General features: G+C 33.3%; 1 protein-coding gene across 1 annotated transcript in view; it reads right to left on the bottom strand.

Moving 5' to 3' along the window:
* Positions 1–12,469, bottom strand: part of ASCC3 (activating signal cointegrator 1 complex subunit 3) — a 332,522-nt gene that overhangs the window by 184,756 nt on the left and 135,297 nt on the right. Inside the window, exons 12-13 of the mRNA XM_039218367.1 lie at positions 8,545–8,721; positions 6,309–6,380 (exon numbers count right to left, since the gene is read on the bottom strand). Of these exons, the coding sequence (XP_039074298.1) occupies positions 6,309–6,380; positions 8,545–8,721 (249 nt within the window). The remainder of the gene's footprint in view (positions 1–6,308; positions 6,381–8,544; positions 8,722–12,469) is intronic.

Below are 12,469 nucleotides of genomic sequence, written 5' to 3'. Positions count from 1 at the left end.
CTCCCCTCCTCATGAGCTCTCTCTCTCTCTCAAAATAAACATTAAAAAAAGAAGTAATAGTTGTCTAATTAAGAAGAAAAGTTCACTAATACCACTCTATTTTGTGCCTTAAAAGTATAAAACAAATTCAAAACAGCAAACAGAGAAGATCATAATCTTACCTCACATTATGCTGATAAAACTTTTCAAGAAAACATAGCATTAAGTTCCTAAAATCCTATATAGGTCTGCTATGACCATGAAATGGTATAACCCACTCAGAATGTATTATATGATAATGTGCCAAGACCACCGAATGGTGGCCACTCATGCCATAATTCCATTTTAGGAAGTTTATCCCAAGAAATGTTTGAACAGAAAAAATAATAGGCAGAAAGATGATCACTACAGTAGCACTATCTTTAATAGAAAATTGCAAATATTGAAAACACTTACTAATATAGGAATAACCAGGAATAGAGGAACAGCCAATGTCAGCTTAACGGCAAAGGAGCAGTATAAAGTCCTGAAAATGCTGTGGGCTTTATCTCCACAAAGACTTGCATTTCAATCCTGGTGCAAACCTTCATTAGCTGTATATACTCGCTGGGGAAGCTGCCTAACAGTTTGGAGGTTCATTTCCTCTTTTAAGAAAAGGAGATCATAATGTACATGCCAGAATGGGAAAATTAAAAGTCCAAAGACATTCACATGGTGTCTGAAAAATAAACTGAATAAAAACTATCTCTCTTACAGATATTAAAATTGGAAGGACCATGTAGAAACAATGAAAGATGTTCACTATTCATTAAAGAAAACAGTGAATATAAAACTGTATTTACAGTATAATTCAGTTATCGATTGCAACTAATAATTAGGTTTGAATGAACAAAATTAAAAGCTATATGTGTAATTGGATTAAAAATGACTAGTGGATGTGCATAAAAATTATAATAAAAATGTTAAAATGGTAAATAGTGAGACTATAAAAATTTTCCTTAGTGTTATTTTATTTTTATAATTAAAATAAGTAAAAGAGATATGTGGGTATTTCTACAGAACTTAAGAAAGTCCTGCTATTATGGAAAATAAACATCATCACTAATCATTCAAAAACAGACTGCGAGACCTGCAGCCTAAGCCTGACTTCTTAAGGCACACAGTGTGACAAGGGCCATAGTTATCCTGTCTAATTCTAGTTTGGAAAGAGGCACAGATCTGGACACAATCTCTGATCCTTAAGTGTTTCAGTGGACTCCCAACTTGCAATTGTATTCTACACAATCACCACAGTGCATCTTTACCCAGACAGAAGTGCAGGATAAGAAGAGAGCTTGGAGGTCATGCATCCTTAAAAGGCTGGCAATCTGGGATGCCATGACATGCACACAGAAGATGAGAATGTAATGCTTATACCCAACTTCTGCCTCAGCTTTGCTCACTCTCCATTCCCATGTTCTTCCTGCCCTGGAGCAGCAGCCCCTGGTCACCTGAAGCCTCCCTCCCTTGGGGTGTCCCATCCAAGTCTGTCTTTTCTAAATAGGAAACCAGTGCTATGAACCTAGGCCTCCATCCCAACTTATCCTTTAGAATTCATAACTGCAAATGCCTGCTGTCTGGCGGATTTCTTTTTGAGAGGTAATGGACTGAACAACTTCACACTAAGAATGAAAGAAATGCCAGTAAGATTCCATCTCTACTAATAAAACAAACCCAGACAGCATAGTTCATAAATCATGATTCCTAGGGGAACATGTTAGTCTCTAACAGTGAAAAACCATGCCAGAAGAGGAAGAGGAAATAAGTTTCCTAGGATCCATTAAATTAAAACATTTAATTGGACTTTTACTTACAGTAGAAAATATAACTACCACTTTTACCAACAAAAAGGAATAAGACAATTTAGGAATAGATGTATTTTTTAAAGAAATATTTTATAATGTAAGGTTTAATAATGAAAAATGGGCTAGAGTAATGTAACAAAATTTATGTAAAGAATAATTATAAACCATATGATAAAGGTAAATAATGTTACAAAAATAAGTGATCTGTAGTTCCCAAAGTCTCAAAATAGCTATAGTACTGCCAGTAATGCTATTATTAAGCCATTTACTTATATTAGTATTAACAACCACATGTGTTTATGTATATGTTTATACATGAATCTTTGTATTTATCAATCTCACTAAGAAAGAATTCACAAAAATTCCTCTTTTTTATTCTAAAAAAAAAGACTTATTTCTATAGAAGCAATCCTGTGTGCTGAAGTAATGACACAAGTATCTACTCATCTGATCATTAAGTGCTAACTGCAAAGGAAGAATAATGATTGCTTTATTTTTTTTTTAAATTCCTATCAGTGGTGTCTTAAATATTTTTATAACATTTGCAAGAATATTAGTGGGGCACCTAGGTATGTCGGGGCTCCACACTGAATGTGGAGACTGCTTGAGAGTCTCTCTCTTTCTCCCCTTCTCTCTCTGCCCCTCTCCCTTGCTCAAGCTTGCTTTCTTTCTCTCTCTAAAAAATTTTTTTAATGTTTTATTTATTTCAGAGAGAGAGAGAGAGAGACAGCGCGAGCAGGGGAGGGTCAGAGAGAGGGGGAGATACAGAATCCAAAACAGGCTCCAGGATCTGAGTTAGCTGGCAGCACAGAGCCTGACATGGGGCTTGAACCCATGAACCGTGAGAGCATGACCTGAGTCAAAGTCGGACACTTAACCGACTGAGTCACCAGGCATCCCCTTTCTCTCTCTCTAAAAAAAGGAGTAGTGTTTTCCTGACCTAGAGTCAAAATTTATCTATTTATATGTTCCACACATAGTAATATCTACAGTTTAATTTCCATTATTTTAAAAGAGAAAAATAAATTAGGGGTTTGCATTTATAAAGAAATTTACCATATATTAGAAAAAGTTTTCCTGTGATAGATGAAATCCTATCACAATAAAAAATTATGGAAAAAAGAACGTTAACTCATAGTTCAAACTTAAATGGAGAGACAAAATAGCCAACACAATGCTGAAGAACAAAGTTGGAGGCCTGATACTACCTGACTTCAAAAAAGACCATAAAGATACAGTAATCAAAACACTCTAGTATTAGCTAAAGAATAGCCAAACAAATTAATGAAAAGAATAGACAACCCAAAAATAAGCCATAAATACAGCCAATTGATCTTTAAGAAATGAGTAAAGGGGATAAAATGGAGCAAAGGTGGTCTTTTCAATAAATGGTGCTGGAAAAACTAGATATCCACATGCAAATAATAATAATAATAATAGTAACAACAACAACAACAATAAGTAAACCTAGACATGGACCTTACATCCTTCCCGAATTTTAATTCAAAACCAATCATAGGCCTAAATGTATACACAATGCTATAAAATTCTTAGAAGATAACTCGGGTAAAAATCTAGGTGACTTTAGGCATGGTGATGCCTTTTTAGATACACCACCACAAACACGGTCTATGAGGTAACTGATAAGCCAGATTATCAAAATTAAAAACTGTTTATAAAAGACACCACTGAGAAAATGAGAAGATAAATCATAGACTGGGAGAAAATATTTGTCAAAGACACACCTGATAAATGACTTTTATGTAAGGAACTTTTACCCAAAGAACTCTTAAAACTCAACAATAAGAAAATGAACATCCTGACTTTAAAATGGCCAAAGACCTAAACAGATACTTCACCAAAGATACAGATGGAAAATATGTTCAACATCATTTGTCACTAATGCAAATTAAAACAACAAGATACCACTACACATCTGTTAGAATGGCCATAATATTGGTATCACCAAATGCTAGTATGGCTATTGAGCAAAAAGAACTCTTAATCACTGCTGGTGGGAATGCAAAATGGTACACAATTTTGGAAAACAGTAGAAGTTTCTTACAAAACTAAACATACTTACCATATGACCCAATAATGACACTCCTTGGTATTTACCCAAGGAAACTGTAAACTTAAGTCCACACAAAATCTGTACACAGATGTTTATAGCAGCTTTAATCATAAGTGCCCAAACTTAGGCAGCAATCAAGATATCATTCAGTATGTAAATAAATAAATAAACAGTGGTATATCCAGACAGTGGACTATTATTTAGTGATAAAAGGAATAAGCTATCAAATCATGGAAAGATATGGAGAAACATCACACAGAAATGTGAAAAAAGCTATCTGAAAAGGCTACAGACTGTGATATTCTGAAAAAGGCAAAACAACAGAAAAATTAAAAAGATTTAAAAGGTTTGCGGTTTCCAGGGGTAAATGGGAAGGACTGATGAATAGGCTGAACACAGAGAGTTTTCAGGGCAGTGAAATTATACTATATGACACTATATGGTGGATACATGACATTATATATCTGTACAAACCTACAGAATAAACTTCAAGGGTAATCCCACTCAATTTTGCCTGTGAGCCCAAAATTGCTCTAAAAAAAGAATGTTAATTTCTAAAACATTTAATGTAGAGAACATATCTAGTTCACATTTTTAATATAGCATATACAAACAGATTTTGTGGATTCCATAGCTATATTCCTTAGCCTATAAGATAGTTTAAATTTTCTTTAATATGAAAGTTAGAAATAAATATCCATGGTGGCAATATCTACCTAATTACACTGAATTTATCTTGTTCTTTTACAAAGAAAGTACAAATATTGGTGATTTTACAGGGTATTTTTTTCTTTTAGAATTTTCACAGAAATGCTATCAAATGTTTCTCTAGATAACATTTTAGGATTGTCAGACATTCACTACAGATAAATCTTATAAGGCAACCTAGAAAAAAAGTTAGAAAACAAGCCAATGCAGTTGCTGCCTGTTTTCATAAATAAAGTTCTACTGAAACACAGCCATGTCCAACTGTTCATAAAATGTCCATGGCTGCTTTCATGCTACAACAGCACTACTGAGTAGCTACAATGAAGAATAACATAAGGTCCACAAAGCCTAAGATATTTACTACATGGCCCTTTACAAAAAAATAGTTTCCTGGTTCCTAAGAATAAGTAGTTGGCATTTGGTAATATTTTTGATTAAAGAAAGAATATTGGTCTTTAACCTTTATTTATACATAATAAATAATGCAGTTCAAAGCAGTTTTCTAATGAAGATCAGAGAAATACACCGACATAAAATAAATGTACATAAAGTGATCATGACATGATGGTTAGTGGAGAATGAATTCACATGGCCTGGATATACAAGTACACTCCTAAAATGATGGAAAGATGCTACTTTATTTTGTACAGCACCTCATGTTCCTCACACGTCAAATGATGATAAGAGTACCTGCCTCATTGCTGGTGAGAGGATTCAATGAAAATAAATGTAAGAGAATTTTAGCCATTTCAGACACTTAATCATTAGGAAAGGTAAGCCACTAATACCACATAATTTAATCATGATTTCTTTTCCTTAAAGGTTAGTTTTAAACCTAAGGACATACTCTTGAGATTAGTTAGAAACCTGATTTTAAAGTTATTTCTTAAAGGGGCAAAATGCATCAAAGATGCTCAGTGGGCCGTGTTCTATGCCTTCAAGTTTAATTCATCATTGATTTGTTTATATACTGGGGCTCAAAACAAGATTTAGTCTGGATAAAAAGGATTTCACTGCTCTTAAAACAAATTTAAAAACCAAAGGACCAGAAAGTATTTAATTTTATGTGTCATAAAAGGCTAATAACATAGGAAAAAATTCCATAATAAAATAAAATGATCCTAAGAACCACATACAATTGGGAAATGATTAAGTTTTATGCAAGCAATTATTATCATCCTTTTTCTTTAATAATCTTGATTGGAGCATTTTGAACAAAGGAGTATAAAAGTAAAACTGCTTAATTCCCAAGCACAATAAAATAATATAAAACTTTATCATATATATTCCAACTGATACTACTTCATGAAAACAGTAAGAATAATAGAACATTTAAAATTTTTACATTATGCAAAAATTTACAAATTAAAAATTTTGAGGTATGAAGGAAGATTGCTTTTTTAAAAGATTAAAGCAATACAACAACAACAACCAGATGTGTAAAGAAAGAAATCCTTCTCTCTCTTATCCATTTAATGAAATAGTGAAAAAATAAAATAAAATGACCTATCAATAGTGGATGATAATTTGTCTATGATATTTTATGACTTACATGGCTAACTTATCTGGCTAAAAAATTAGTAAAAAAAAAAAGAAACACCTCACAGACATTATCTCAGAATTCAATAACAATTTTAAAAGCATAAAAATTAACAATTTTAACCAGTAAGTATTCTCTAAAAGGAGGAGAAAATAAAGTATACCTGGTGTCCAGCCTTTACTTGCTTCAAAACACTTTCATAGCATACTTCATCCATGTTATTTAACTGTTGCACCTTAAGATTTTTAAAACATGAAAAATATCAAATGAAACAATTATAAACTTTCTAACTATCAACAAAACTTTGCTGGTCATTAAGCATTTTTTTTTCTTTTTAGATTAACTAGAATGTAGAGACAACAAATGCAATATAAATACCTAGCATGTAACAGCCTATTAAGAAACACAGTATAATTTAAAAGTACAAAGGGGCGCTTGGGTGGCTCAGCCAGTTAAGCATCCTACTTCAGTTCGGGTCATGGTCTCATGGTTCATGAGTTTGAGCCCCACATGGGGCTCTCCACTCTCAGCATAGGGCCTGCTTCAGATCCTCTGTCTCCCTCCTTCTCTGCCCCTTCTCTCTCTCTCTCTCTCAAAAATAAATAAAAAGATCTAAAAATAAAAAAAGTACAAATAAAATACCTCATACTTTCTAAGTTAGTATAAAAAAAAAAAAAAACAAGCAGCAAGTGATACTGAGAACACCTGAATCAATTAATGATAAAATATGTACATCATAACTATTATCACATCATGAACTATCCTTCTGTCTGTAAGTCTGGAATGGCTCACAACAACTCTGAAGATACCTTACTTTATGCACTGTAGATGGAGAGTATATATGCTGTCCCAGTGGCAATCACTTCTGGTACTTTATAGCTGAGTATTTTATTTGTAATAATGTAAGGTAAAATGACCCTGTTACTAATAAAATTCTTTTTAGACAATTAATGCAATACATTAAAAACCAGGGCTGACATAGTAACACAGGATTCCATCTTATTTATTTATTTATTTATTTATTTATTTTATTTCTGAGAGAGAGAGAGAGAGGGAAGGAGGGAGGTAGGGACAGCATGAGCAGGGGAGGGTCAGAGAGAGAGGGAGACACAGAATATGAAGCAGGCTCCAGGGCTCTGAGCTGGCTGTCAGCACAGACCAACACGGGGCTTGAACCCACAGACCACTGGATCATGGCCAGAGTCAAAGTTGGATGCTTAACTGACTGAGCCACCCAGGTGCCCCCATCTTATTTTATTTTATAAAGAGGTCATAAGGCCCCTCTTCTCTTAAACCTATTTCTTTTACAGAAAACAAAAAATATCATTAAACAGAATATTAAATGCATAAATTTTGAGCAAAGCAAAAATATTCTTTCACGGTATTATAAAACGAAAGTCTAAAATGAGTACCCAAATAGTGTAAATGGTACACAGTAATAGATATAAACAAACTTTTTGGTTTTTTTTTAATGTTTATTTTTGAGAGAGAGAGAGACAAAGTGTAAGCAGGGGAGGGGCAGAGAGAGAGGAAGGCACAGAATCTGAAGCAGGCTCCAGGCTCCGAGCTCTCAGCACAGAGCCCAGTGCAGGGCTCTAACCCATGAACTGAGAGATCATGACCTGAGCTGAAGTCAGAAGCTTAACCAACTGAATCACCTAGGCATCCCTATAAACAAAGTTTTAAAAGCATTATAGGGGCGCCTGGGTGGCTTAGTCGGTTAAGCGTCCGACTTTCGCTTAGGTCATGATCTTGCATTTCGTGGGTTCGAGCCCCGCGTCGGGCTCTGTGCTGACTGCCAGCTCAGAGCCTGGAGCCTGTTTCAGTCTGTGACTCCCTCTCTCTCTGACCCTCTCCTGCTCACGCTGTCTCTCTCTCTCTCCTAGAAATAAATAAAAAACCATTAAAAAAAAAAGCGTTATAAAGAATTTCAGAAATGAAACTTACGTATATAATTTATATGATAATTATAAAAGATTGTAAATTAAATAGAACACCTCATTAATAGTTGCTACTAGGAATTATTTTCCAGTGGCATAAACTGTATTAATTTTTAGATAAGTAGTATATCAAAATACATATTACTGGCTTAATGAGAGCCTTTTATTATTTCACACTAGCCTTCAATCATTTCAAAGTAACTTTTTGAAACTTAGGACCTTATATATAACTTGTATTATTAGCCAAGAATACAAAATATACATTGATAATAGCAATGAAAACAATAAGCAACTTTTTGAAGGAGTTATATTACTACTTACAGCTGAGGAAATGTGCTTGATTTTGTCTAAGATGTTTAATTTGTAATCCTACTAAAATGGCCTTTTGGAAAAATCCCAAATAAGCATTAAACAACACAAACATTTTTAGACAAGTGTATTATTAAAAAATATATTTACCTTATTTGCACTTTTAACGCCCAGAAATGTCTGTCCAAGAGGAACTGGTCGAAAACGGCCATCAAAGTAGAAAAGTCCAATACAGGGATTAACGTGTAAAAATGTAGCAACATCGAGGTAGTTGGGTAAGGTCGCAGAGAGCCCCAGAATCCTTATCATACTCTGTGTGGATTCTACCTACATGGGTTATATTATTTAATGTATGAGGTAGATTCAACCCATTCACATTATTACAGAGTTTGAAATAAGTTTTAATAAACAGAGAGTATGAAAAACTTATAATAAAACAATTTTCCAACCCCTCAAAAAAATGTAATAACAATACAGAGTCTGAAAGACAGATAACTGTCTGTATCTAAAAGATAAACAGTGAAACAATGAAAGAAAAATGGTCTAAATCTACCATCAAAGAAAATAATTTAAAATGTAATTTTAGATTTCCTGAAGAATCTTATTAGTTAATTTTTTTTCTGAAAATGTAACAAAGTAAGTGACATACATGGATTAGGTTTTAGTCTAAGTTTTATCAATTTAAAATTTCAGGTGCTAAAAACACAAAAGTCTAAAATAATTAAGGTAAATATTTCTAGTGTTTCACAAATTTAAATTTAAAACGAATGACAACTGTATGACAGAAATATTTGAAACTATGTGTTTATATATATTCAATGAAAATTTATTTCCATGGACTTTTTAAAAACTTATTGAAGACTCATTTATTGAAAAAGCATTTTCTTTCCCTTTTTAAAGATTGCTTACTTAGTCTATAATTCTTTCCCTATTATATAGTATTCCTTTTACCATATCATAGTAACATACAGTTGAGTATATCAAAATAAATGACTGAGAAACCAAAACAACTACCTATTCTATCATCACAGAGGAAGTTTTCAAATTGGTTTACCAAATTATCATTTCGCAATTTATATTAAAATAATTTCATATTCATAACAAGAGAGAGAAAGTTTGATTGCATAGAATAATAGCCAAACTTGGGGAAAAAATACAAACTACTCAAAACATGAATTAAGCCACATTTTTTGTATTCACTGGTGTAGTGTAATAGTCTCATTTTCTTTCAGAGCACTATTAATAACACTTATTTTATTTGTTTACCAATTATCTATCAAGCTCTTAACGACAGGCACAGTGCCAACAGAGCAGGAGCCTGGAGTCCATATGTAGGTCGGACGCTTAACTAACTGAGCTACCCATGCGCCCCAGAGGTTTCTTTACTTTAGTTTTTGTAACTGGCTTTTAAAAATTCTATTGTTTTGGGGCTCCTGGGTGGCTTAGTCGGTTAAGCGTCCGACTTTCGCTTAGGTCATGATCTCGCGGTTCGTGGGTTCGAGCCCCGCGTCGGGCTCTGTGCTGACTGCCAGCTCAGAGCCTGGAGCCTGTTTCAGTCTGTGGCTCCCTCTCTCTCTGACCCTCCCCTGCTCACGCTGTCTCTCTCTCTCTCTCTCCTAGAAATAAATTAAAAAAAACCATTAAAAACATTAAAAAAATAAATAAAATAAAAATTCTATTGTTTTCCTAATTTGTAATTAATTTTATTTTTCAGCTTTATTATTTTTTCATTTGTTTTCATTAGAATATTTTGTACCAAACATAATTAACCTATTTATAGTGTCTCCATTCCTGTTTCATTTTAGAGTATAATTCTTCCTTTGAATTACTGAATAATTCTCGGTGTATCTGACAAGCTTCCATTGTTTTTGAAAAAAAAAAAAAAAAGAGTGCTGTCCCTCTCTCCTTCCTACTCTTCCTTCCATGATCACTTACTCACCTCTAAGTGGCTGCGGATTAATCTTTCAACTAGTTGGGTTTTAAATCTTCATTTTATCAAATATAAAAGTGTACAACATATGCATGTATGTATGTATATATATGTGTGTATATACCTATATAGATGTATATATAGAATTTTATCATATAAAAGTTATTTCTAAATTACTACTATATTCTGTAAAGACTATGATCTGTTCCATTTCTGCTTTGAGAAAATGTCCCATAGAGACCTGAGATTTATCTATTCATAGGTTATACAATCCTGTATGTTTGATCACTTTACCACATTAATTATATTATTCAAATTCTCTACATTAGCAATACAGGAAGTTAGTATTTGCCAAAAGAAAAAATCATTTTAATCACGTACAAACTTCCCATTTTAAGTTAGGAGACAAATTAATTTTCTCCTCCTAAGGGGAATTTCTATCATTAGCATGATACAGTCTAGGACCATTCACACCTTGGTACAGATTCTGCAGAGACTATAGGTGGCATTCTGCTGCCTCATGTCCCTATAATAGCCCTACTGTCTATGTTCTCATATCCCTTCTGCTTTCATATTTTGTATACTCGGCTTCCAAAGTCTGATTTAGAAAATGCTTTCTTACTTGAAAAAAAAAATTGAAAGCCTCTACTGTAATTTTAAAAAGTACACATGACTTAGAATGAATTTGGCAAGTTAATCAACCTATGAGAGTGCATATAAAAAGATTTCTAACCTTAACGTTATATTATATATTTTAAGTCTAGGAATGCTTGCCATTCTCACTTACTTGTTATCATATATAAAATAAGGGAGTTCATGGAGAAACATTTGGCTAAATATTTAATCATTTCTTCAGATTCCTATGTCCTTCTTATTTACAGCTAATTTTAGTCAAAACTTGCTTGCATCATACTGGTATCTCCAACTTTACTGCTCCTAAGTGACCAATTGCCAATGCTGGATTTCTCCTTGCACACTGCGGTACAATGCACACACAGTTCAGGAGAGTCCAAATGCCTGGATATATTCCCTGACACAAATGCTTCTTACAGGCACAAGAGAAAATGTGGTCCTGTAACTTCCAAACCAATTCTGTAAGTTTAGAGAGGAGTGTAGACATTATATCTGGACCTATTTGAGGACTAAATAAAATACTACCTATGAGATATATATGGCTCCTTAGAAAGATGATTCTTACCACTTTGGTAAAAATAAGAATGACAACTTTCAAATTAAAGGTATTTAGATGGATGTAAAAACAACCTTCCCCCTAAAAAACTCCAAACTGAGTTATCATGTACTGAATCAATATAAACATTTGTATGGCAGAATTACAGACTGGTTAAAGACACAGACCCAATTGTTCCATTAAATTTATAAATCAGAGGATTCCATAAAAATCATATAATAAGCTAAATTATAGAAGAAATGAAAAAATGAGGAAATATATGAATGAATTTTCAAAATATGCTTTTAAATTTAGTTCAAAAAGTTTAGGTTTAGTTGATATCTAGAAAACAACTCAATAAGCTTTGGAAATCATATTTTGTTAAATTATTGTTCATTCACTGATTGTTAATAGTTTATAAATCTGCTTTGAGAAAAGGGGGACAAAGTATGGTCACATTTGATATTCATTATTTCGAGAAAGGGTTCAAGAATAAAAGAAATCACAACAGATAGAAAAGGGAGTAAACAAAATATTATTATTCTTTACAAAGGAGGAAGGGTAGCATTTTAAGTTAAATCAGAGAGGATTTTGTCAATCATTTCATTAGTCAGTCAACAGACTGTGTAATGTAACTGCATTTGAGGAGAGGGGGGCACCAAGAAATAGCAGTGAACAAAACTGTCTTTACAATCAAGGAGCTGATACTTTAGTCGAGGAGAGACAACCATAAATTCACAAACAAATTAGGTAATTTCAGGTACCAATATCACTAAGTGCAGTGAGTAGAGTAAAACAAGGTATTAGCACAGAAGGTAGCATGGGTGGGGCCTCATTTTATGTGGGATAATGAGGAAAAGCCTCACTAAAGAAGAAATATTATGATCAGGGGATAAAAGTCTTAAAACAGAAGAAAAGTACAAAGACTATGGGATTGGAACAAGCTGAGCAGGAAGAAGAAGGAGAGGACGAAGTGT

This window comes from Hyaena hyaena, unplaced genomic scaffold (genome assembly GCF_003009895.1).
Source record: "Hyaena hyaena isolate Hyena2069 unplaced genomic scaffold, ASM300989v1 scaffold_750, whole genome shotgun sequence".
NCBI lineage: Eukaryota > Metazoa > Chordata > Mammalia > Carnivora > Hyaenidae > Hyaena > Hyaena hyaena.
The sequence above is the reverse complement of the archived record's forward strand: the minus strand, read 5'-3'. Positions and strand labels throughout refer to the sequence as shown.